The 23,877-nt window shown below is 37.7% G+C and overlaps 1 protein-coding gene across 1 annotated transcript in view; it reads left to right on the plus strand.

Annotated features, from left to right (window-relative positions):
- Window positions 1-3,505: 3,505 nt before the first annotated feature.
- Window positions 3,506-23,877, plus strand: part of LOC131483883 (T-cell surface glycoprotein YE1/48-like) — a 58,844-nt gene continuing 38,472 nt past the window's right edge. The window contains exons 1-3 of the mRNA XM_058682250.1: window positions 3,506-3,807; window positions 5,568-5,708; window positions 5,983-6,066. Coding sequence (XP_058538233.1) covers window positions 5,675-5,708; window positions 5,983-6,066 — 118 coding nt within the window. The 5' untranslated portion in view covers window positions 3,506-3,807; window positions 5,568-5,674. The remainder of the gene's footprint in view (window positions 3,808-5,567; window positions 5,709-5,982; window positions 6,067-23,877) is intronic.

Here is a 23,877-nt window from a genome sequence, read left to right on the forward strand (position 1 = left end):
GCAAATCAAGGCCTAAATCTTTAGCTACTAAAGGCAAAAGTGTAACAGAAATGCTCCAAATAATGTGAGATTTAATGTACCAATGTATGTTATTGAACAAAAATTACACGTGGAAATAGTCTAAGGATCACAAATAAAGCAAACTGTCTCCCTTCATCATTTTCATTCCTGTTCACATAAGCTATTTGTTTTCGAGATAAATCACATGTCCTTATTCCTCGCCTGGTAACATTACCAAGAATTTTGGACTCATAATTTCTTCACACTCACTTAACTTTTATCATTTTTATTATAAAAACAAAGAAGTGGAAAGAATATATAAGAAAAATAATATAAAAAATAAAAATGAAAACTTATTTTCTATGGACCTTTGCTTCTGGAATATTATCACCAAATTTTATGCAGTCTGCCTGCTTTATTATGAAGTTCACAGAAATTTAGTTATAGACCCTGCTACTATTCTGCTTTGTTCTGTCCTACTATGTCATCAGGAAGATCTCTCTTTCTCATTGTATTTATTTATGATTTCATCTTGGGTATTTTTTTTAACATTTATTTATTTATTTATTTAGAGACACAGAGACAGAGCATGAGTGGAGGAGAGGCAGAGAGAGAGGGAGACACAGAATCCAAAGCAGGCTCCAGGCTCTGAGCTGTCAGCACAGAGCCAGACGCGGGGCTCGAACTCACAAACTGAGATCATGACCTGAGCTGAAGTCGGTTACTTAACCGACTGAGCCACCTAGGCACCCCTCATCTTGGTATTAAATCTTGGTTTCTACTACCTTATCATTCTTTTCACCTATCATTAGAGTTTTTACTTTTCTTTGACACAGGCGAGACTTGGTGAATGTAAAAATAGTGAACATGAGTAATATTTTACTGGAACCTTACAGGATAGATAAATGATGAAGAAGAAAAGAGGTACAGGAAATATTTTAAAAAGCACGAAAAATACATTGTTATTGGGTTACAAAAGTGTGTGAAGGTTTTAAGGACAGAGAGATCTTTGTGGATAATGTCTTATAATTGGCTAAATGATAGCTTCATTCCTCAAATAGTTAGAAAAATTAAAAGTAAATCCTAAAAAATAGTCATACACCCATAGTCTGACAATAATACTTTACATTTTTATTTATTGTAAATATTGTTGATAAAATATTAAAGCTATATAGTTTGATAGCTTTTATAGAACCTATTTTATCTATTTTAGTTATGATAAATCTGGGATCTTATTTAAGGCCCTAAGAACTAAAATTGCTGAGGTATCTGGGTGGCTCAGTTGGTTAAGCATCTGACTTTGGCTCAGGTCATGATCTCACAGTTTGAGAGTTTGAGCCCCACTTGAGATTCTCTCTCTCTCTACCTCTTTCTCTTCTGTCCTTCCCATTTGTACTCTCTCTCTCAAAATACATAAACAGACTTAAAAAAAAGGAAAGAAAGTAACAAAGAAACAAAGAAAAAAATAAAGAAATAATAATTGCTTTCATTGGTTGTTTGCCTCAAATTTTTAGAAATACATATGTATCAACTGATCTGTTAATATTAAACAATGATAAGTAATCTATACAACTTTTAAAAAGGACAGATTAATGTGGTTGATATGAAAAAACAAAACAAAATTGCTTTTGTTTCTGACTAACACTTAACTTCTGGGTCAAATAGGGCATAGAGCGGCTTACTGAATTAAACAAATAATATAGTTTTTAAAAAGATTAAAAAACAGGCAATGCATTCCTATAAACTTATGATAACTTAAACCTTAAAATTTTTTTTTTAATGTTTATTTATTTTTGAGAGAGGGATAGAGACAGAGCATGAGAGGCGGAGGAGCAGAGAGAGAGGGAGACACAGAATCCCAAGCAGGCTCCAGGCTCTGAGCTAACAGCACAGAGCCAGAGGCAGGGCCGGAACCCACAAACCATGAGTCCATGACCGTGAGCCGAAGTTGGATGCTTATGTGTCAGTCACCCAGGCACCCCCAACCTATGCTAACTTTTAGAGTCCATTTTCCACTTGGTTCCTTATATACACAAATGTTAGTCAATACTGCCTAATAAAGCCCAAACTCTTCATTTGCACTGAAGATATTCTAGATGCTGCTGAAGAGGATGGGACTTCCAAAGTCAGTCACTTCACTCAGCTGCTGCTTCAGAAGCACAAGGGGAATATACTGCAGCGGGTCTTATCACCCCACAACCCGGAAGACAGCGCTGCCCTGAGAGTTTAGAGGTCGTACTCTTCACCCTCTAAAATACACGTCCAAAGTCCATGTGCTGGCTTAATCATTCCTTACCAGTGAGGTATATAATAGTTGGTAGCAAAAGAAACAATGAAATACATTTCTGTTAAACGACGTCGTTTGGCACTGGGGAATTTGACATAAGGCATAGATAGAGATGTCTGGCTGCCGTGTAGAGGAATTACACCCCGGGGCCTGGCAGATCACAGTCCATAGGCATGCTTGAAAACCGTGTTTGCCTTTAAGAGAGAGCCCTGTCGCATGGGAAATTTGTAGAATGCTTTCTTCATTATCTCTATTCCTGTCAGAAACCTACTTCCTGAAAGCAATGAGCTAGATCTTAAAAAGAAACAGCGTGAGCCAAAGGCAAACAAGAAAAAAGAAAGCTAGAGACTTCACATGTGTTCCCACCAGTATTTAGAAGAGGATGAGGCAGTTGTGCTTTGGGAGTGATGGAAAAGGGAGCTCCAACCAGGAGGAAGTGCTTTTGAAAAGACTTCCCCTGGTGTGGCTGGCATCGAGGTGGATTTATTGTTATTACTGCACATTTCTAAGAAGACGCTTGAAGCTTCACAGCATTGGGGGCCCTTCAGATGGACAGATCAATGTGGTTGATATGAAAAAACCGTACCATATGGTTCCTGCTTTTGTTCCTGCCTAACACTTACTTGTAGGGTTAAAAAGGGCATAGAGCTGCTCACTGAATTAAACACATAATATAGTTTTAAAAATGCGTTGATAGTTTTTGCTACAAGAGGTTGAATAGATGAATTTGACTTTAATGCTTTAAAAGGAGCACAGTCAAACCTATTTAGTGTTTTAAACATGTCTCTTTCTTTCTGTCCTAATTTTTATTATGTAAAGACTCTGTTTCTTCAGGCAGTTTAAAAAGGACACAACAAGTAAGTAGTGCTATTATTCAAATAAGTATGTGCTATATTCAAATCATTTATCTCAATTTTTATGTATTTAGATTTACTATAATGTATTAAGCAATATGGCTATCCTTAGGATGTTTGTTAAAAACAGAGTCCAAAATGTATACACAATTTATAATATTTATTTATATATATAAATAGTAAAAATAAAGTAATTGGTAATTTACCTTCATTTTGTAAAAGGAAAAAAAATCATGTCAAGTTGAATGTGGATATTTCCCTTTCTATTTTTATAAATTTTTACATTTATTGTTAAGCATTTCCTAACCTCATGAGATTTTGAGAATGCCTTTTTGTTTTTTTATGCTTCAAGGTAACTGCTGAAGCTCAGGTTTATACCGATCCACAGAATGTCTGAAAACTTCAGCATTTGAGGTCTCTAGGACTCCTGTCTGACACAGAGTGCAGGAGTAAAGGAGACCCTGAGGCCAGTGGAAACCATGCGGGGGAGTATCTAATGTCACATGGCCATCGGCTATCTTTCTCCTGACAAGGTCTCTCTGAGAGTCAGTCAAGCACGTCAACTAGTACCTTGTGGAGTCGAAGCAGAGGTGAAAGGCCCCCAGAGCCAGCACATCATCATAGCTGTGATCCTGACCAAGCTCTTTTCCGGCTGTGAAATCCCAGGTACGATGAGGTATTGCAGCCAGCGAGGTTGGGTGACCCGTGCCTGTGCTGTCACATTGTCCAGCAGAGAGGGATGAAGAAGCATTTGCTATGGGAAAGCTGTGGACAAAGTTGGGAGGGCTTTGGATTGTTGCCCCAAGAACTGACTCCTGGATCCATGTTAATCCATATTGAATGTTAACTTTATTCTGCAAATGAGGAAAGGAGTGGATCAGAATATTTCTGATGCAGAATATGATTTTTTAATCCTGAGGTGTTTTAAGGAGTATGTGATTCTTTTTTAGATAGTATAAATCTGTGATTTTTCCCCTGTTACCTCTATGGGTGCTACCTAACCAGTTAGCAATGAACTATCCAAAGGTTAAATTCTCTCTTCTTTCAGTTAAGTGTAATAAAAAAGTTTGATGCTTTGACAATAGGAGTATTTTTCTAGCAAAATAAATCCAGCTTTATATTTCCAATTTAGTTTCTTATTATTTTGTTATACAGGCAGTCAATTAAAATACAACTAAACAAAAACCGGTTAGCTAGGAATACACGACCTTAAGACAAGATATATAATTTGGCACTTTTGTAGAGGGAATATTTATTGAAAAACAAATGACAGTGTGTATATACATTTTATCATTATTTGATGATTGTTCAAGTTTTCTGACACTATAATGTAATTAAATGGTGAAATATTAAGATCTTTTAAAAAACCAAAAACCATATCTACTGAGGAAAAACAGTTATCTGATTCTTTCTACAGTTACCAAAAATATTCTTTTGGGGAAAATATCTTCTCCTCTTTAATCACTGTGTATTTTATTTCTAGGGGAGAGATATTATTATGTATTTTTTGTGAAAATATTATTTCTATAAGCCAAGTGTAGGTGAAGGATCATATTTTTGGATAAACATAAATAAGCTATTTTTATGACATGTATACTTGAACTGAGTATATATTTCCCTTTTAAATATAACATAATATTTTGACATATATTTACTTGAACTAGACTATCATTTAATATATTTTATGCATGTTTATTTATATATATTTATAATATAAGTTTATTTTAACTAAAGAGTATCATTTACAGTCTGACATTGGGAATACTATATATATTCCTTTAAGCTCAGTTTTCCTCATCCACAAACAGAAAAGAAATCAATCACCACTGTTAGAATTATAAGTCATGCTTCCCTCATTTAATGTTACTTCCTAAACTCCCTTTCCTTGAATCTCATGATTTTCATATTTTCCTCATACTTTAAAAAGGAGTCATGATCTACTGACTCTAAAGTTCAAGGGATAATATGAATGAATGAGCGGGGTCTGACATAAGCAATGTAGCAGGTGCAGTGTTGGTCAAATTGGTGTGTGTGTGTCCTTAGTAAGAAGGGCTTACTCTACATGGTGTCAATATAATTGCCATTTTGGCATAACACAGGCACTAAGTGATCAAACGTAATTTTCAAAAGATGATATAAGCCTAGAGTTTTAGGTGAGTATGGAATATATCAATTATTAAATTTTGGCCATGAATTCAATGATTTTGAAAGAAGTGAATGCTTAACATAACATGCCCACAAAATGGTCATGGACCATTATTTAATTGTGTAGAATCTCTGTTGTAAGGCATTACAAAGATGAAAAAAAATTTTCCTTAATATTCCCAGATATTTGCTTTAACCTGTTTATTTCAGATGATCATGCTTATCATTCATTTAGCTGTCCCTGTTACGTAATGAGAAATATTGCCATTTTAATGCCTCAGGCCACTTTGCACAGGATTCGAACTGTGTTCTTTGCCTCCAGTCCTCAAAAATGAGCGAGTAGAGAGCAACGTGCACGAATCTGATATCACCCTATTCAAGGAGACAGATGGACGAAAGATGTTCAATGGATGAAAGGAGAGGTAAAGTTTTTTGTTTGCTTTCTTATTTTGTGAAAATATGATTTCAAGTAAGAAGTGAAATCATGATAATTGGGTTTCTGTATATTTGATGTTATTTGTCCAGTTCTTCATAGATCAAGGGGTATATGTAAATGTAAAATTCAAGGATATTTGTAATCACAGTAAAAAGGGATATTCATTTCCAATTCCAGAATGAATTCCATTTTGTTCCAACTCTGAGGGCTTTCCTAAGCTCAATGCTTACTGTATGTTTTTGCTTTCTGAATCTGTACAGAATTTCCATGGCGTAAGGTTGCATTAACCCTGGGAGTTACATGTTTTTTCCTCCTGCTGGCAAACACAGGCTTGAGATATATGCGTGAGTATCGGGCACACACATTTTTTTTTTTTATGAGAACAATGAGCTAGAGTGAAAAATGAGATACCATAACTGAACTTCTGCTGAGCCTTTGTAAACTATAGAGTCCTATAGAAATGTTAGTAATCATGATGGTGTTTATATCGATGACAATGATTTTGCTATTTTGCCATCACTTAGCTTTTATACCACACAAAATAGTGTATGTCATGGCTGTAATGGCACAAAATTTTGCTGAAATGTACAGTGAGGTTTACATATATATTCATCTTTATATTTTGTGAAGGAGGAAGTTTTCCATATGACCAGAGAATTGGAAAAATCTTTCTTTGAGTAGTACACTCCTTATCATACTGCAATACTGCCTAAATCACAGAGGAATATAAGGTTGATTTATTTTTATATCACTTTTTATATTTTTCATATCAATTGTTAAAAATTTATATACAATGCTTTTTAAATATCTTCTTCCTGATTTTTTAATCCTTTGGCTCATGAATTCAGCAACAATTTCGAGGATCTTTCTGGGTCAGGACCTTTATATGATAGATACTAAAGGTACAGGACTTTTAAAAAGTCAGCACTTAATGAGCTCAGTTTAAAGGGGAAGATTTTTTTTTAAATGAAACAGTTATATATTTTTTAAAGATGAGGTTTATTTATTTATTTATTTATTTGAAAGCGAGAGGGAGCACGCAAATGGGAGAGGGGCAGAGAGAGATGGGGAGAGAGAAAATCCCAAGCAGGCTCCTCACCACCAGTGCAAAACCCGGTGCTGAGCTCAAACTCATCAACCGTGAGATCGTGACCTGAGCAGAAGTCATATGCTTAACTGAGCCACCGAGGCACTCCTATTTATTTTTAATGTTTTATTTATTTTTGAGAGAGAGAGAGAGAGAGCATGAGCTGGGGTCGGGGGCAGAAAGAGAAGGCAGAAGATCCTAAGTGGGCTCTGTGCTGACAGCAGGGAGCCTGATGAGCAGCTGGAAATCATGAACCCTAAGATCAAGACCTGAGCCGAAGTCAGACACTCAACTGACAGCCATCCAGGTGCCCGTAAACAAAGCAGTTTTTAAAATAAAATATTATTAGGGCTGGGGTAATGGCTTCAAGATAACAGCTGAATAGAATACTTCATGCTGAGGGCCAGAAAACTTTCCTCCAGGAGATAATAATTGATATGCTGTAAAGGACAGGTAGGACTTAATCAGGAAGCTTGGGGTAGAGAGACTACTTATCCAGGCATAGAAAACAAGAATCAAAGAACGGATGTTTTAGGAGAATTAAGAAGTAGCTGTAAATAGGTTTGCCTAGGTATGCACGTTTTGATAATTTTAATATCTTAAGAAATTTTAGATCTGTTCTAAAAACAAAAGAAACCACTGAAAGGTTTTATGTGAGGGAAAAACTTGACTCCTGTCCCATGAGGCGATAGGGATTTGGGAAAGGTCAATCTCAACAGATCGGCAAGTAGGTGGAGGGAGAAGATAACAGGATGTTTCAGGAATCAGGGTTAGTTAGAATGACTGAATTAGTGTTACGAAGAAGTAATGAAGGATAGGCACCATATATGAGAAATCTTCAATGAGAAGAATTGCTAGAATATGAGTGCGTGAAGGAGACAATTGAATCAGTGATACCATTTGACATGAGGCTTACACACCTTGATGGATGTCTTCCAAATATTAAATATTACTAAATTTTAATTACTAAAATTACATATTACTAAATATTACTAAATAATACTAAATATTACAGAGAACACAAGAAGAACACTAAGTACGGTTTGGTGTTTGCGTAGGTGTGCTAATAATGGTAAGGAGTGAGGTGCTTGTATATATCAGTGGAGATGACCAGAAAGAATGAGATTGGTCTGTGTCTGTTAGAGTGGGTTTAACAGCAGACACAGACCATCACCACGTACACGGTGGTATTAAAAGTCTGGAGATCAAGGAAGATGCCTGGATGAAAGATACTGGAAGATATCATAGAGGAAAGCAGAAGCTGGACCATGCTCTACCTTGTGAAACCAGGGAGAGTAGATTAGGCTAGAAGAACAAGGGTGAGGCGGGGGATCTTAGGATAAATCAACATTTAGCTGGAGGTAAAAGATGAGTAAAAACAGTGAAAAACCATGATGCTTGGTTAAACAAGTAGGTGGGAGTCCAAAACATTATGCTATCATGGAGAGAAGGTAAAGATAGTCAAGGGTTCCAAATAGTACAGGAGGATCAGGTATTATAATGGCTAGAAGTAAGCTTATTAAATTTGGCAAGAGAGAGGCCGAAATATTTTCTAGAGTAGCTCCAGTGGGATAGTGGGTATGGTCAAAGCCTGACTGTAACGGCTAAAACTCATTCACACATTAGGAAGCAGAGACAGTGAATACAGAAAAGTATTTTTTCAATTATGACTAAGTGAAACATTTACCAAGCCTTGTAAATAAGTGGATCTATATGATCTCGAACATTGTTAAAGGGAGTATAACCTGATACAAGCACGTTGTCAGTTTGGTACTATCTTCTAAAACTCAACATGATTCAGTAATTCTCACCCTAAGTGTATATCCAACAGATATACTTGCACATACACAGAAATAAACATCTACAGAACAGTTTGTAGCAGTGCCATTCACAACATCGAACATCTCACAACCACTCAAAAGATCATTAATGGGAGAGTAAATGAGATCTCTGCAATTGATTTACCAATGGAATTTATGTGACAGTCAAAACAACGACAATGGTATCCAACAATATGCATGAATTTTAGCAAAAGCATATGAAATGGAAAAAAAAGGCAAGAGCACAAACATATGTGTATGTCCTGATACATTTTTATCAGCTGAAATAGTTAAAAATGAATCAATACATAAAGAAGGAATAATACTGTATGTAAAACGTATGAAGGGAGTAATTGAAATGTGCATTAGTTACAGCATGTGAGAGAAGTAGGGAGATGAGATGAAATGACTACCAAAGTAAATAAATGTAATGCTTAAGGTCCTGGCTACAATTTGGGGTAGGTAACAACTTGCTAACTAAGGAAGAAAAACCAGTTCTGAGAGCAATGTGGTAAGTGTCTCATGAATGGAGGAATGTGAATAATCTTATGCTAACACCCAATCTGACGGTAAAGAAAAGAACTCTGTTACAAAAAATATGAAAAAGAAAGGACAGGAACTTTGTGGGAAAGCTGACTTGAGATGATCATATGCAAGAGAAGGGAACCATGAGAAGGAAACTGTGGAGGGTTCAAGAGAGAAAATGACAGTAGGAGATCAAGATCACCAAAGATTCGATACGGGATGAAATCCAGAGCAGGGGTGAGAGTTTCATACTTGTTCAATGCAATGCACATTTTTTTCTGGGGTAGAGTGAGAGATACCTGTGTATCTGTAGGAGGAGGTGCAGGAAGGTGAGGAGAAGGTATCCTTGCTGGTGACTGTTTCCATGCAAAGGAGCAGATGAGGCCATGTTCTGAGAGGAAGGGGCAAGGAGGTGCACCAGATAATTTAGACAAAGTATAAATACTTGAAATAGCTGTTGAATTGAGAAAAGAGTGTGACTCAGTAACTATACTAATATTGAGTGGTGAAATGGTGAAGAAAACTGTAAGCGTTGGTCAGCATTAGTTTGTATGTGTACAGTTTTGTGATTTTTTTGTCATTTGAGTTGCAGAAACTTGTGTTTCAAAATTGGCCATTTCTGTATATTTAAAATTTTTGTTTTTATTTTTCAAGGAGGCCCCACACCCAACCCCCATGACCCTGAGATCTAGAGTGGCTTGCTCTATGGACTGAGCCAGCCAGGAGCCCCAGTGAAGTTGACTATTTTTAGAGGCGCATAAATACCATGTTGCAATCTTCTTAGAGGTCCTGCCAAAATTAGTTCTATACCATGTGTCCTTGGATAGACAAAAAGGAAAGGACAAGGGAATTGGTTAGTCACAAGAAATGGTAGGATTTAGGTTCTTGAGGTCTTAATCTCTCTCTTTCTCTCTTTTTTTTTTTTTTAATGTCTTTATTTTTGAGAGAGAGATAGAGAGAACACAGGAGAGTGGGGGTGGGCAGAAGGGGGGGGGCAAGAGGATCCAAAGAAGGCTTCGGGCTGTCAGCACAGAGCCCGATGCGGGGCTCGAACGCATGGATCGTGAGATCATGACCTGAGCCAAAGTTGGACACTTAACCGACTAAGCCACCCAGGTGCCCCATTGACACTTCAACATATTTTAACCTAACATTTTCTCTGGTTGTACTTTCATTTAATCAGCAACATTCACTATGCCATTTAGAATTAGAGTGATTATAATAAAGTGATCTATTACAAGCATTCAAGACCTTAATTTTATAATATGAATTGAAGTTTTTCATAGGTGTTCTGGTGCCACCAGGCAAGATATGAAAAAAACAGAAGAAAAAAATGCTTCCTTAGCAGAAGTTGGAGATCACTCAATTCACTGTAATCAATTCAGTACAGGTATGTACTGAATAATTACACTAGTAATTTACAGATTTTTTTTTCCATGGAATGACCCCCATATGTCAAAATGATCCCATTTTGATATATAACTTTAAAACTTTACATTGAACTTAGTTAGGCTCTTTAATTTTGCTGACCTTTTTAAAAAATCAAATCCATTTTCTTTATTATAGCTAATTGAACTGTTGCCTTTCACAAAGTCATTTTGATTTGATTGAGTGATTTATGCCTGTGATGAATTTTCTCCAATATAGATCCCTTCGAATTAATACCATTCTCTTATATTCACTTTGGTGGATTTCTTCTGAAGGGAGAACTGCTTCGTATTGGAGCAGTGTATCTGTAGTTGGGAAGTCATGATTTCTCAGTGTAATCCGAGCAATGGTCTGAGGTCTGAGACATGATCTCTGGCCCCACAGTTTGGCCAAAAGCTATTCCCAACAGACTTTTGGGATACAGGAAAACCACCTATTTTTTTTTCATCATTCAGTGTGAAGTAAGGAAGAAATACAGGGAAAGGAAGGGTCTCTAAGTTGTCTCGTGGTTGAGGATCATGCGGCTTTTGTTTCAAGATAAAGACCATGACGCATTCGGTTATTTTTTCTTTTTTCTTTTATTTAAATCCAAGCTAGTTAACATACAGTGTAGTAATGGTTTCAGGAACAGAATTTAGTGATTCATCATGTACATATGTAACACCCAGTGCACATCCTAAGTGCCCTCCTTAATGCCATTCACCAATTTAGCCCATCTCCCCACCCAAACCCCTCCAGTGACCCTCAGTTTGTTCTCTGCATTGAAATATCTCTTATGGTTTGCCTCCCTCTCTGTTTTTTATCTTATTTTTCTTCTCTCCCCCTATGTTCATCTGTTGTGTTTCTTAAATTCCACATTGAGTGAAATCATATGATACTTGTCTTTGATTGACTTATTTTGCTTAGCACAATACACTCTAGTTCCATCCACATTGCTGCAAATAGCAAGATTTAATTCTTTTTGATGGCTAATATTTCATTATATATATGTGTGTGTGTGTATATATATACATATATATATATTTATGTATATATATATACACTACATCTTTATCCATTCATCGATGGACATTTGGTCCATTTCCACAGTTTGGCTATTGTTGATAGTGCTGCTATAAACATTGGGTGCACGTTCCCCTTCAGCATTTTTGTGTCCTTCGGATAAACACCTAGTAGTGCAGTTGCAGTAGTGCAGAACTGCATAGGGTCATAGGGTAGTTCTATTTTTAATTTTTTTGAGGAACCTCCATTCTGTTCTCCAGTGGCTGCCCCAGTGTGCATTCCCACCAGCAGTGCAAAAGGGTTCCCCTTTTTCCACATTATTGCCAACATCTGTTGTTGCCTGAATTGCTCATTTTAGCCATTCTGACAGGTGTGAGGTGGTATTTCATTGTGGTTTTGATTTGTATTTCCCTGATGATGAGTGATGTGGAGCATCTTTTCATGTGACTGTCAGTCATCTGATGTCTTCTTTGGAAAAGTGTGTGTTCATATCTTTTGTCCATTTCTTCACTGGATTATTTGGTTTTTTGGGTGTTGAGTTTGATAAGTTCTTTATAGACTTTGGATACTAGCCCTTTATCTGATATGTCATTTGCCAATATCTTCTCCCATTCTGTCGGTTGCCTTTTCGTTTTGTGGATGCTTTCCTTCACTGTGTAGAATCTTTTTACCTTGATGAGGTCCCAATAGTGCATTTTTGCTTCTATTTCCCTTGCTTCTGGAGACATGTCTAGTAAGAAGTTTCTATGGCCGAAGTCCGAGAGGTTGTTGCCTGTTTTCTCCTCGAGGATTTTGATGGTTTCCTGCCTTAGGCATCTCATCCATTTGAGTACATTTTTATGTATGGTGTCAAAAAGTGGTCCAGGTTCATTTGCATGTCGCTGTCCAGTTTTCCCAACACCATTTGCTGATGAGACTGTCTTTTTCCACTGTAGTGTCTATGCCTGCTTTGTCCAAGATGAGTTGGTCATACATTTGTGGGTCCATTTCTGGGTTCTCTGTTCTGTTCCATTGATCTATGTGTCTGTTTTTGTGTCAGTACCGTACTGTTTGATGAAAACAACTTTGTAATACAGCATGAAGTCTGGAATTATGATGCCTCCAGCTTTGGTTTTCTTTTTAAATATTCCTTTGACTAGTCTGGGTTTTTCTGGGTTCCATACAAGTGTTAGGATTGTTTGTTCTCTCTCTGTGAAGAATGCTGGTGTTATTTTGATAGGGATTGCATTGAATATGTAGATTGCTTTGGGTAGTATCGGCATTTTAACAATATTGTTTTCTAACCCATGATTATGGAATGAAGACAATGACACATTTCAAGGAAAATGGTACTGTTGTCGAAAAACTGTTACCACTTTTCAAAAGAAGAGGAAACTTGGGAGAGGAGAAAGGTGGCATGCCAGGATCTGCAGTCTAGTCTCGTGAAGATTGATACTAAAGAGGAGCAAGTACGTCTACTCTACTAAACCTGAGTAAATGCTTTCTGGGAAATTTGTATGTCTTGAGCTAGGATAATTGTTAGAATTGCCTCCGGTATAATTTGGCCACTTTGTTTGGAAGCACTTGTTAACTGGTGCAGATGTCTCTGCCGAGGAGGAGACACAGAGACCTGGTGTAACAGAGACCTGGAAGAACCATCGTTTTCAGCCAGGGAAATGGTGACGTGAGATGTTTTTCAGTCTTTTTAGTCTAGGTGTTGCATCTTCCCATTTTAGTATACATCAGATAGTTCAGTATTTAGCTTCTCAGGGCTCATACAGGGTGAAAGAAAAAGCAGCCTGAAGGAGACAATTTCGTATTGTACTCGGTTCTGTTCCTTCATCAGTATTTGGGACTGATCACACTTTTTTTTTTTTAAGCTTATTTATTTTGAGTGAGAGACGGTGTGAGTGGGGGAGGGGCAGAGAGAGAGAATCCCAAGCAAGTTGTCAGCATCGGTGCAGAGCCCAAGGGGCTCAAACTCACAAGTGTGAGATTATAACCTGAGCTGAAGCCGGCTTAACCGATTGAGCCACCCAGGAGCCTTGGGACTGATCACACTTCTTAAACTTTTTTTAATGTTTATTTATTTTTAAGAGGGGGGAGAGGGGCAGAGACAGGGACACACAGAACTTGAAGCAGGCTCCAGGCTCTGCGCTGTCAGCACAGAGCCAGACGCGGGCTCGAACTCACAAAGTGAGAGAACATGACCTGAGCTGAAGTTGGACGCTAACCGATTGAGCCACCGAGGCACAGCAAGATGAGACTTTTAAGGCAAGATGAGACTCATTTTCATAGCCATGAGAAAAAAGGATGAAAAATAAAGAGATTGAATGTAGTTGCAATGATTGTTTAAAAACGTATTTGGGGGGGGGGGGGTGCCTGGATGGCTCAGTTGGTTAAGTGGCCAACTTTGGCTCAGGTCTTGATCCCACAGTTCATGAGTTCAAGCCTCGCATTGGGCTCTGTGCTGACAGCTTGGAGCCTGGAGCCTGCTTCAAATTCTGTGTCTCCCTCTCTCTCTGTTCCTCCTCCACTCACACTCTTTCTCTTTCCCTCAAAAATGAATACAAGTTAAAAAAATTTAAAAAAATGTACTTTTCTTTTACTTATAATCCAGGATGACAGAGGAAACATCTCTTTTCTAGAAGAGAAAAATTTAGATCACATTGCTATTCCTTATGTAGTTTGGGCATATAAAGTCAATCGAATGGATTCTGATGATTTCCTTCTAACGATTCCATTTAGGCACTGATTCCAGTTACACTAATTATTCAAAGCAATATTATTTCTATTGTATCTTGTGAAGGATAAGTTAAAAACCCTATGTTAAAGAAAAGAGAACACTCAGGAGTGCCTGGCTGTCTCAGTTGGTAGGGTATTTGACTCTTGATCTTTGGGTTGTGAGTTCAAGCCCCACGTCTAGGCCTTACTTAAAAAAACAAACAAACAAAACAAAACAAAACAAAACAAACAAAAAAAACTTCTATATTTTCTTATTTATAAAACTCTTATTAAAATAATAATATGAATGAATACCTTTTAACTGTTGGAAACAAGTGAGTTAGATAACAGCATATGGATTCAAACAAATTTAAAAATCCAGCTACAGCTTATAAGTACCTTGATGAATTTAAACCTCAGTTGTTCTCTATCAATTCCTAAATGATCTGAGACTTTTCACTCAGAAATTAACTTATTTATTACCCATATTTCCCTTGTAATTTCCAATCCAGTTTTCTTCAGTTTTAGTCCTGCCACTGAAGTTTCTGGACTTCAGAGTTTCACTGTTTTATTTTTGAAAGAGAGAGAGAGATAGAGTGTAAGCGAGGAAGGGTCAGAGAGAGAGATAGACACAGAATCTGAAGCAGGCTCCGGGCTCTCAGCCGTCAGCACAGAGCCCGACGCGGGGCTTTAACTCACGGGCCGTGAGATCATGACCTGAGCCAAAGTTGAAGGCTTAACCGACTGAGCCACCCAGGCGCCCCCGGACTTCAGAGTTTCAATGAAACTTCTTCTTATACCTGTTCTCCTTGCATTTCCATGAACTAATCTACAGCCTTTGAAATTTATTGAGACTTTTGCCATTGATCAGAGCAAAATCTAAGTTTCATAGTCTATTACCTCATTGTGATAGCCTGGCTTTCAGTGTCTGAACTGGACTGCTGATATACTATACAGACCTGTGACAGACTTTGCTGTGGAACAGCATTACTCTTACACTGATAGTTTAGGATTTCCTCTGTTTTGCTGCTTTGTAAAGCCTAAGAGTGTGATGAAAACAGTGCCTTAAATCCATTGATACTGAAAACTGAGATTGCATTTGATACATTTCTGTGTACCCCTAATATCTAGCAAAATTATGTGAGTAAAAGAATCAAAGAATATTTAGGTTTAGTGTTTCTTCAGAGACCTAGAGATGATAAAGCAAGTATTTGTCATGTTTATATAATACCCATCCATTTTCCTTAGGCATTTAAACATACTGTATTAAAATTTTTTCTTACACAGTTACAGTGAAAAAAAATTGGTGTGTGTGCATGCGTGTGTGTGTGTGTGTGTGTTTGAGAGAAAGAGAAAGAGGGAGGATGATTAGATTACATTCATTTTAGGAAAGAACATTAATTTGTTGCTTCACATTTGCATCCATAGGAAATATTTGAAGGAAATAAAATATGTCAATTGGAATAATGATAACAAATAACTTACAGTATTTTTATGTTAAAGATATTTTAGAGACTGCATACATTATCCAGTCCACAAAATCTTAAAAGAGATAGGGATTCCCACTGTATAGATAAGAAAATGTTCAAAGAAGTTTTATTTGCTTAAGGGCACAAAGCAAGTAAGTGGGAAATGCTGTGTTAACATGTAGGTATAGTTTCTTCATTTTCACTGCCATATAATATTCCACAGTGTGGATATACTTCATCCATTCTCTAGATGATGGGAATTTGGGTTGTTTCCACCTTTTGTTGTTATGAATATTCCTTCATTAAACATGCTTAGGCACGCTTCTGTGAAAAATTGTTCTGTGTGTCCTCACTTCTATTTATCATATCATCCTTAGGAGTGGAATCACTGGGCAATGTTTGTAACAGTTTAATTTTATACAATAGTTCCAAATTATTTTTCAATATGATTTGAGCAACAGCTTAAAAGATATGTTTGATCTCTATCATCACACAAACTTGGTGTTAATTTTAATTTCTGCCACTTGAATAGTTGTAAGATATATCCTTGTGGAGGGGCGCCTGGGTGGCGCAGTCGGTTAAGCGTCCGACTTCAGCCAGGTCACGATCTCGCGGTCCGTGAGTTCGAGCCCCGCGTCGGGCTCTGGGCTGATGGCTCGGAGCCTGGAGCCTGTTTCCGATTCTGTGTCTCCCTCTCTCTCTGCCCCTCCCCCGTTCATGCTCTATCTCTCTCTGTCCCAAAAATAAATAAAAAACGTTGAAAAAAAAATTAAAAAAAAAAAAAGATATATCCTTGTGGAATTGAATTGCATTTTTAAAATGTTTACTTATTTTGAGAGAGAGAAAGAGAAAGAGAGAGCTCAAGAGAGGGTCAGAGAGAGAAAGAGAGAGAGAGAATCTCAAGCAGGCTGTGCCCTGTCAGCGCAGAGCCTGATGTGGGGCTCAATCTCAAAAATCATGAGACCATGACCTAAGCTGAAATCAAGAGCCGGATGCTTAACCAGCTGAGCCACTCAGGTGCCCTGATTTGCACTTTTCTGATCTCTAGTGAGCTTGGTACCTTTCTATACATATGGCTATATTCCTTATTTACTTGAACTACTTTTTTAAAGTTTATTTTTGAGAGACACAGAGTTTGAGTGGGGAAGGGGCAGACACACACACACAGAATTCAAAGAAAACTCCAGGCTCTGAGCCGTCAGCACAGAGCCCAAGGTGGGGCTTGAACTCAGGAACTGGGAGATCATGACCTGAGCCGAAGTTGGACACAACCAACTGAGATGATGCCTTATTTATTTGAAATATGTTCTCAATTTTTGTCCATTTTTTCTTATTGGATAATTTTGTTTTCTTCTTGATTTCTAGAAACATGTATTTGTTCTTTAAATTATTGCAGATATCTCCATATTTGAAGCTTGTATTATACAATCTCTAAGGTGTCTTAGAGAAGAGAAGAAGAAGATGTCTTATGAAGAGAAGTTCCAGGTTTAGTGCAGTCATATTTACCTATCGACTTCATCATACATGGAGATATTTTTAAAGTTCATTGTCTCCCTTTCTGTATATCTTTCATCCAGTCACCAAGAATTGAGTGATTCCTTCACTGAAGCATTTCCATTTCAATGTCTTCTCTGCCCCATGGAGAAATTAGCCCGCCTCCTTCATTTATCATAGTGGCATTTGGAGATCTAAATGCTCAGTATTTTAGGAGTCCTCTGTGGGTAAGGCATTTTCATTGATGTGAATAATCCTAATTATTCTGGTTTACACACAGATCTTCATTCAATCAAAAATAACATACAATTATTGGATTGGATTAAAGGTAGGACTCAAGAATCCCCGAAAGTGGCTGGATGGCTCAATCATATCTCAGAATCTGTAAGTTTTTATTTCACCATCTTCCTGCCCTCTTTCCTGCTCAGTAACTGATTGGTAGATTATTGGTGAACAAGAGGAACAGATCCTTGGGGACTTAGGGAATATCTTTAATTGCATTTGATCTCGCTTCTTAGATAGGCAACTGAATGCAAATCTGAGACCTCAGTAGAACCAAAGAGCACCATTTATTCCATGTTCTTTAATGGAGGGTCCTTCCAAACACAGTAAAATGATATTTTGCTTTTGTATCTTTCTCTTGTATGTTCTACAGTACTAGCAGGTACACATGTACGGTTGCAGGAAATGTTAAAAATACAACGAGGAAAGAAAAGTTGTATTTATAAAGCCAGTTCTCTCTGGAAGTGACATCTGTACCTGTTTTCTTGGTATCATTCAAGAACAAAAACAAAAAAAAGAGCTTATCCCAATAAGTCATCTAATAATGTTGCACTCTAACATGGTCATTAAAATCTTCAATGGTATTATTTAGCAGAAGTCCACATAATTTCTGGAAGCCCTGTCTCATTAGTAAATCACATAGATTTGTTGGTGATGTCCAGGAAACGAGTTCAGAAAATGTAGAAAAGCGATCTGTTTTAACTGAATCTAAGTAGCATGGGGACACCATGAGAAACAGGCTATTTGACATGCTGTTTATTGATGGCCCATGATGTGCGAGGCACCCTTCTAGCCACTGAAGCTATAGTGGTGAATGAAACACGCTACAGTGTCCCGCCCTTATGGATATTACATTCCAATGCAAACATCATAGTGCTCTTGGTGATGAGTGATGACAATCCCAATATGCCAAGTAAATTACATGGCACATTAGAGGATGATAAAAGCTACTTGGTGGTGTGAGGTCTTACTTTTAGCTCTATCACAAGATATCTTTTGTCTACGAAATTAAGAGGAAGAGATTTCACTGCTTTAAATGCAGTGGTCAGAGACAGACTCCTTGAAAACCGATGTTCGTACAGTATCTGTTTTTATTTTTTATTTTTATTTTTGAGAGAGAGGGAGCGTGCATAAGTGAGCAGGGGAGGGGCAAAGAGGGGAGCAATAATCCCAAGTCAACTCCACACTGCCAGCGCAGAGCCCAACACAGGGCGCAAACTCACAAACCATGAAATCATGACCTGACCCAAAACTAAGAGTCAGAGGCGTAACCCACTGAGCCACCCAGGCACCCCAGTGTTGTTCAGTATCTTGAATGAGCAGGGCATGTGGATTAGCTGATACAAATGCATCCCAGCAGTAACAACAGCTGTGGTCAAGACTCAGAGGTAGGAGTGTCCTTAGCATTCCTGAGGAAATAGCAAGAGGGCCTGGGATGCTGGAGCAAGGGGAACGAGGTGGGAGAGAAGTAGGTCAGAGAGGGAATGACGATGAGAGCATGTAGGGATCAGAAAAATGTAAGACCTTGGATTGGTTCATAAGGGTCATGAGAAGATATTAGAGGGTTTTAAGCGGAGGAGGGACAAAAGCTGGCTCCTGCTTTGGAGACGCACTCTGGACAGTCTGTTGAGCTGAGATGGCCAAGTGGCCAGATTCTACACTTGTTCCAAAGATCACACATCTTTGTGAGACGGACAAATCAGGGATGGTGTCAAGGGTTTTGGTCCAAGAGTGGTAAGAATGACGTTCCCATGAACGTTAATAAGGCATATTTGGAATTCAGTTTTAGATACAATGGTAGTAAAACTGTTAAGCATTTAGCTATGTACGGGGATGTCGTATGGGCCTTGTGATAGATGATCATGCCGATCAGGTGAGAGGTCTGTGCCTGGGATGCAAATGTTGTGTGCAGCAGTGTATATAGACAGTATGACAAGTGCGAGGCTGGGATGATTCTCGGGAATCTAAGGTCTGAGGCCTCGGACACCCTCATGTTTAAGTTCATGTTAAGATAAGGGGACAAGAGGATAACAGAAAAAAATCACAGAGAAAAGTGCTTCAAGAGACAGAAGGAAAAACATGAAGGGGCAGAGAGGGCAATGAAACCCCCTACAAAGAAGTTCTACTGAAACAACAGCTAAATGTAAAAAGTTGGGGATATCTCCATTTTATTTCTTGAAATGGTTACTTCCCATCAGATCCCTGAGGATTTGGGTGAAAATTAAAACTAAGAAACGTTTTTATCTGGACAGTGTAGCCCAGCCTTCACATTTAAAATCCAGGTTCCTTATTCTCATTGCCCAATTTCACCGAAGTCTAATGCTTCGTTTGGTGTGGAAGACATTAGGCTCAGTGGAGAAAAAGTGCACTCTATTTTAAATGCAAATCAGCACCTTTTTTGCTCAAAGTGAGGTTAGCAGTGGAGATGCTTGCTCTAGGCACATCAATCTGAATTATAGGCACTTAGAAATATGTTTATATGTAATTGCGGTGTGTCACTTAATAAACATTCTTTATTTGATCACTTCCCAGACATGTCAGGGGTCTTAGGAGCATATTTCAAGTGTATATGTATAACTCCCTCTACCTCACAGTCTACACTACCCTTTGTACTTCTTCACTAGTTCCAGTGGTCCATTGGTAACATTTCATTAGGTTTAGATACAATTAGACCTCATAATCTTAAGGCTATATGTCCCTCTCAACATTTGAATGGCCATTGAAAAAACTGCACATATGTTTTCAATTTGTGATAAATTTTGCCTGAGAAATGTCTTTCTAAAATAAATTTATTTTCTGGTGCAGGAATTTAGAACACCGTGGACCGACTGTAAAATGTGCATGCCTCAAGCCATCAATTATTTTTACTACTAATTGTAGCAGACTCTTTCATCACATTTGTGAAAAGGAGTTCTCTGGCCCTGATAATTAAAAGAAGTACTGTGATCAAAGTTTTAACATTTCTATTCTTTAACAGGTATTCAGAAAAAACATAGGGTTTTCACTCAGATTAGTCAATTATGTATGATTTATGTAGGATTGTGATGTTTCAAACATCCCTTAGTAAGGATACAAGAATAGCAAAATTATACATCTAAAAATACATTTTTTTTGAAATTTCAAGAACCAAGCCATCAGAGAATATGAAACAAATTCATTTTGATTGAGTATAAGATTTTACATTTAAAAAGTAAATAAAAGATCTTGATTCAAATAGGTGATTAATGCATTCACATTGCTGAAAACATAAGAGGTACGAACTGATAAACAAATTCTCTCACCCCATCTTGGCCCCTATGCACCTAGTTGCCATCTGAGAGACAAACATGTAACTAGTTTTGATAGTATTCTGGAGATATTCTAGAAAAGTACCACCAAAGGCATGCTATCGGCGAAACACAACTACAAACAGTTGTATTGCTTCTTTATGTTTTTGCTCAAAAATATGTCACATGGTTTATTTCGTATCAGTACATAAGAAGGTGCCTCACTTTTTGTAAGCTGCAGGAAATGATACGCCAAATGGATGTGCCAACACTTTATTTACCAGTGTTGTTTCCAATGGATATTGAGGTTTGTCCTAAAAGTTTACAGTTGTTACACAATGGTGGAATGAATAGCACTTAATACAGTCTCATTTACCATCATGGATAGATATAGGGTAAATGTAGGGTAAATGTCTAGCAGTGTACTTTCAGCATCGAAGTGTGTATACATTACATTTTAATAGACCATTTCGTATTTCAATAGAGGTTGTACGTCTATATCTGCAGACAGCAACGTCCAAGAATTCCTGCTTCCCCACTTTCCCACCATAGTGTATTATCAATCTGCTTGGTTTTCCCAGTAAAATCTTCACCAATTGAAAAAAAGGTTTATTTGTGTCATTTCAATTTATAATTTCCTGGTATTTGTGAGGCTGAGCATATGTTTAGGGTATTTTTTTCATTTAAACTATCTGTCCATGTCATTGTGGATTAATATCACAAACCTAAGTTTGAGCAAAGAAACCAGACATAAAATCGTTCATCCTATAAAATTATACTTTTTTCATAAGGTTCCTCACCAGGCAAATCTAATCTATGTTATTAGAAATGAGCACAGAGGCGTCTGGGTGGCTTCATCAGTTAAGCAACCAACCTCAGCTCAGGTCGTGATATCATGGTTCACGGGTTCGAGCCCTGCATTCGGCTCTGTGCTGACAGCTCAGAGCCTGGAGCTTGTTTCCGATTCTGTCTCCCTCACTCTCTGTTCCATCCCCCACTCACACTCCATTTCTCTCTCAAAAATAAATAAATATTTAAAAAATATATAAAAAGAAAGAAATGAGGTCAAAATTCCTGCTGTATGGATTTATTCCTAAGAATAATAATGGGGGAATGACTAGTCTTTACCATGGTGCAGAGTTATGCTTGGAAAGAAACCATGTCCAAGGTGCATTTCTCAGGTGCTGATAATATGGAGTGTAATAATCTGGGTGCTGGTTACAGGGTGTTGTAGTGATTCCTTGGGCTGCCATGACAACTACCACAACCTGGGTGTCTTTGAACAACGTGCATTTAGTTTTTCATTGTTGTGGAGGTGAGAAGTTTAGAATTGCAGTGGCAGGGCCAAGCTCCGTTTGAGACTATTTTACTCCATTGGAGTAAATTCTTCCTCTCCTCTTCCCAGCTTTTGGTGGTTGTGGGTGATCCTTGGTGTTTCTTGGTTTGTCTCTGTGTCACCCCATCTTTCCCTTGTCATCACAGGGCATTCTTCTTCTCTGTCACTGTTCACATGTCCTCCTCCTTATAAGGAGACTCACCATATTTGATTCGCCCCCTCCCTAATGACCTCATTTTAACTTGATTACATCTCTAAAGACCTTATTTCCAAATAAGGTCATACAGGTAGTGGGAAGTAGAATTTCAGCATATTTATTTTTACCTTTGTTTCTTGTGCTTTTGGTGTCCTATCTAAAAAAGTCATTACCATGACCAAGGCCAGGAGCTTTTACTCTAGGTTTTCTCCATGCAGTTTTATGGTGTCAGGTCTTATGTTTTGGCCTTTAATTCATTTTGAGTCAATTTTGAGTTTAAGATAGGGGTCCAGTTTCAGTGTTCTACATGTTTGTCCAGTTTTCCCAACATCATTTACTGAAGAGATTATCCTTTCTCCACTGAGTTTTCTTGGCTTACTTGTCAATATCAGTAGAGTCTATATGCATGGGTTTGTTTTGGGGCCCTTGATTCTGTTCCATTAGTCTATTTTTACACCAGTACCATGCTATTTTGATTATTATTGCTTTGTAGTATAGTTTAAAACCAGGAATTGGGATGCCTCCAGTTTTGTTCTTCATCTCAGGAATGCTTTGTCTACTGAAGTTCTTTTGTTGTTTCAAATAAATTTTAGGATTGTCTTCTCTATCTTTGTGAATATGCCATTAGAAATTCGATAGGGATTACACTGAATGTGTGCATGGCTTTTTGAGGTTGTTGTTTTATGTTTCCTTTGTCATAGACAAAGGTTAAGCCTCTGTCTCTTGGTATCTGCTCAGGTCATGATCTCAAGGTTTGTGGGTTCAAGCCCCATATCAGGCTCTGTGCTGACAGTGTGAAGTCTGCTTGGAATTCTCTCTCTCTCCCTCTTTCTCCTCTCTCTCCCACTTGTGATCTCTCACTCTAGCAAAGTAAATAAATCAACTTAAAAAAATTAAAAAAAAAAAGAAATGAGACAGAGAGATAGACTTCCTGATACAAACAAAACCTAAGGGAGTTCTTCACTACTAGACTTGGCTTGCAGGAAATCAGACAGAAGATCAGTAAAGAAAACAGAAGTCTTGAAAAACACTTCGATCCAACACACCTAGGAGTCTTGTAGACAACAGTCTACCCACAACAGAATCCATATTTTTCTCAAGTGCACATGGAACTTCTCTAAGGTAACATACAGAATCTGTATGACCATCAGTAGTCAAAACAATCTTGGAAAAGAAGACAAAGGATACACATAAACTTCAAGAGCAGGTTTTCCCTATAGAAGTAGGGAAATGGGCTTGGGAAGGAGTTCAAGGACCTTCCCACTAGGTCTGAATCTAAAGCACATGGAAAAATACCAGTATCTATTCCACGTTTAAAGTTTTTAAAGTTAGTACCTGTGTTTGTTATATGGCTTTTTATGCCTTCTCTGTGTTAGAAATAGTTTGAAGTAACAAAATATAACCTTTATAGAATTAAAAGGAAAAATAGACACATCTATGATTATAGCTGGACACTATAATTAAAAATTAAATTTATTTTTTAAATTTTTTCAATGTTTAGTTTTTTGGTTTTTTTTTTTTTTTGAGAGAGAGAGACAGACAGAGCT

This window comes from Neofelis nebulosa, chromosome 8, assembly GCF_028018385.1.
Source record: "Neofelis nebulosa isolate mNeoNeb1 chromosome 8, mNeoNeb1.pri, whole genome shotgun sequence".
In the NCBI taxonomy this organism is placed as follows: Eukaryota; Metazoa; Chordata; class Mammalia; order Carnivora; family Felidae; genus Neofelis; species Neofelis nebulosa.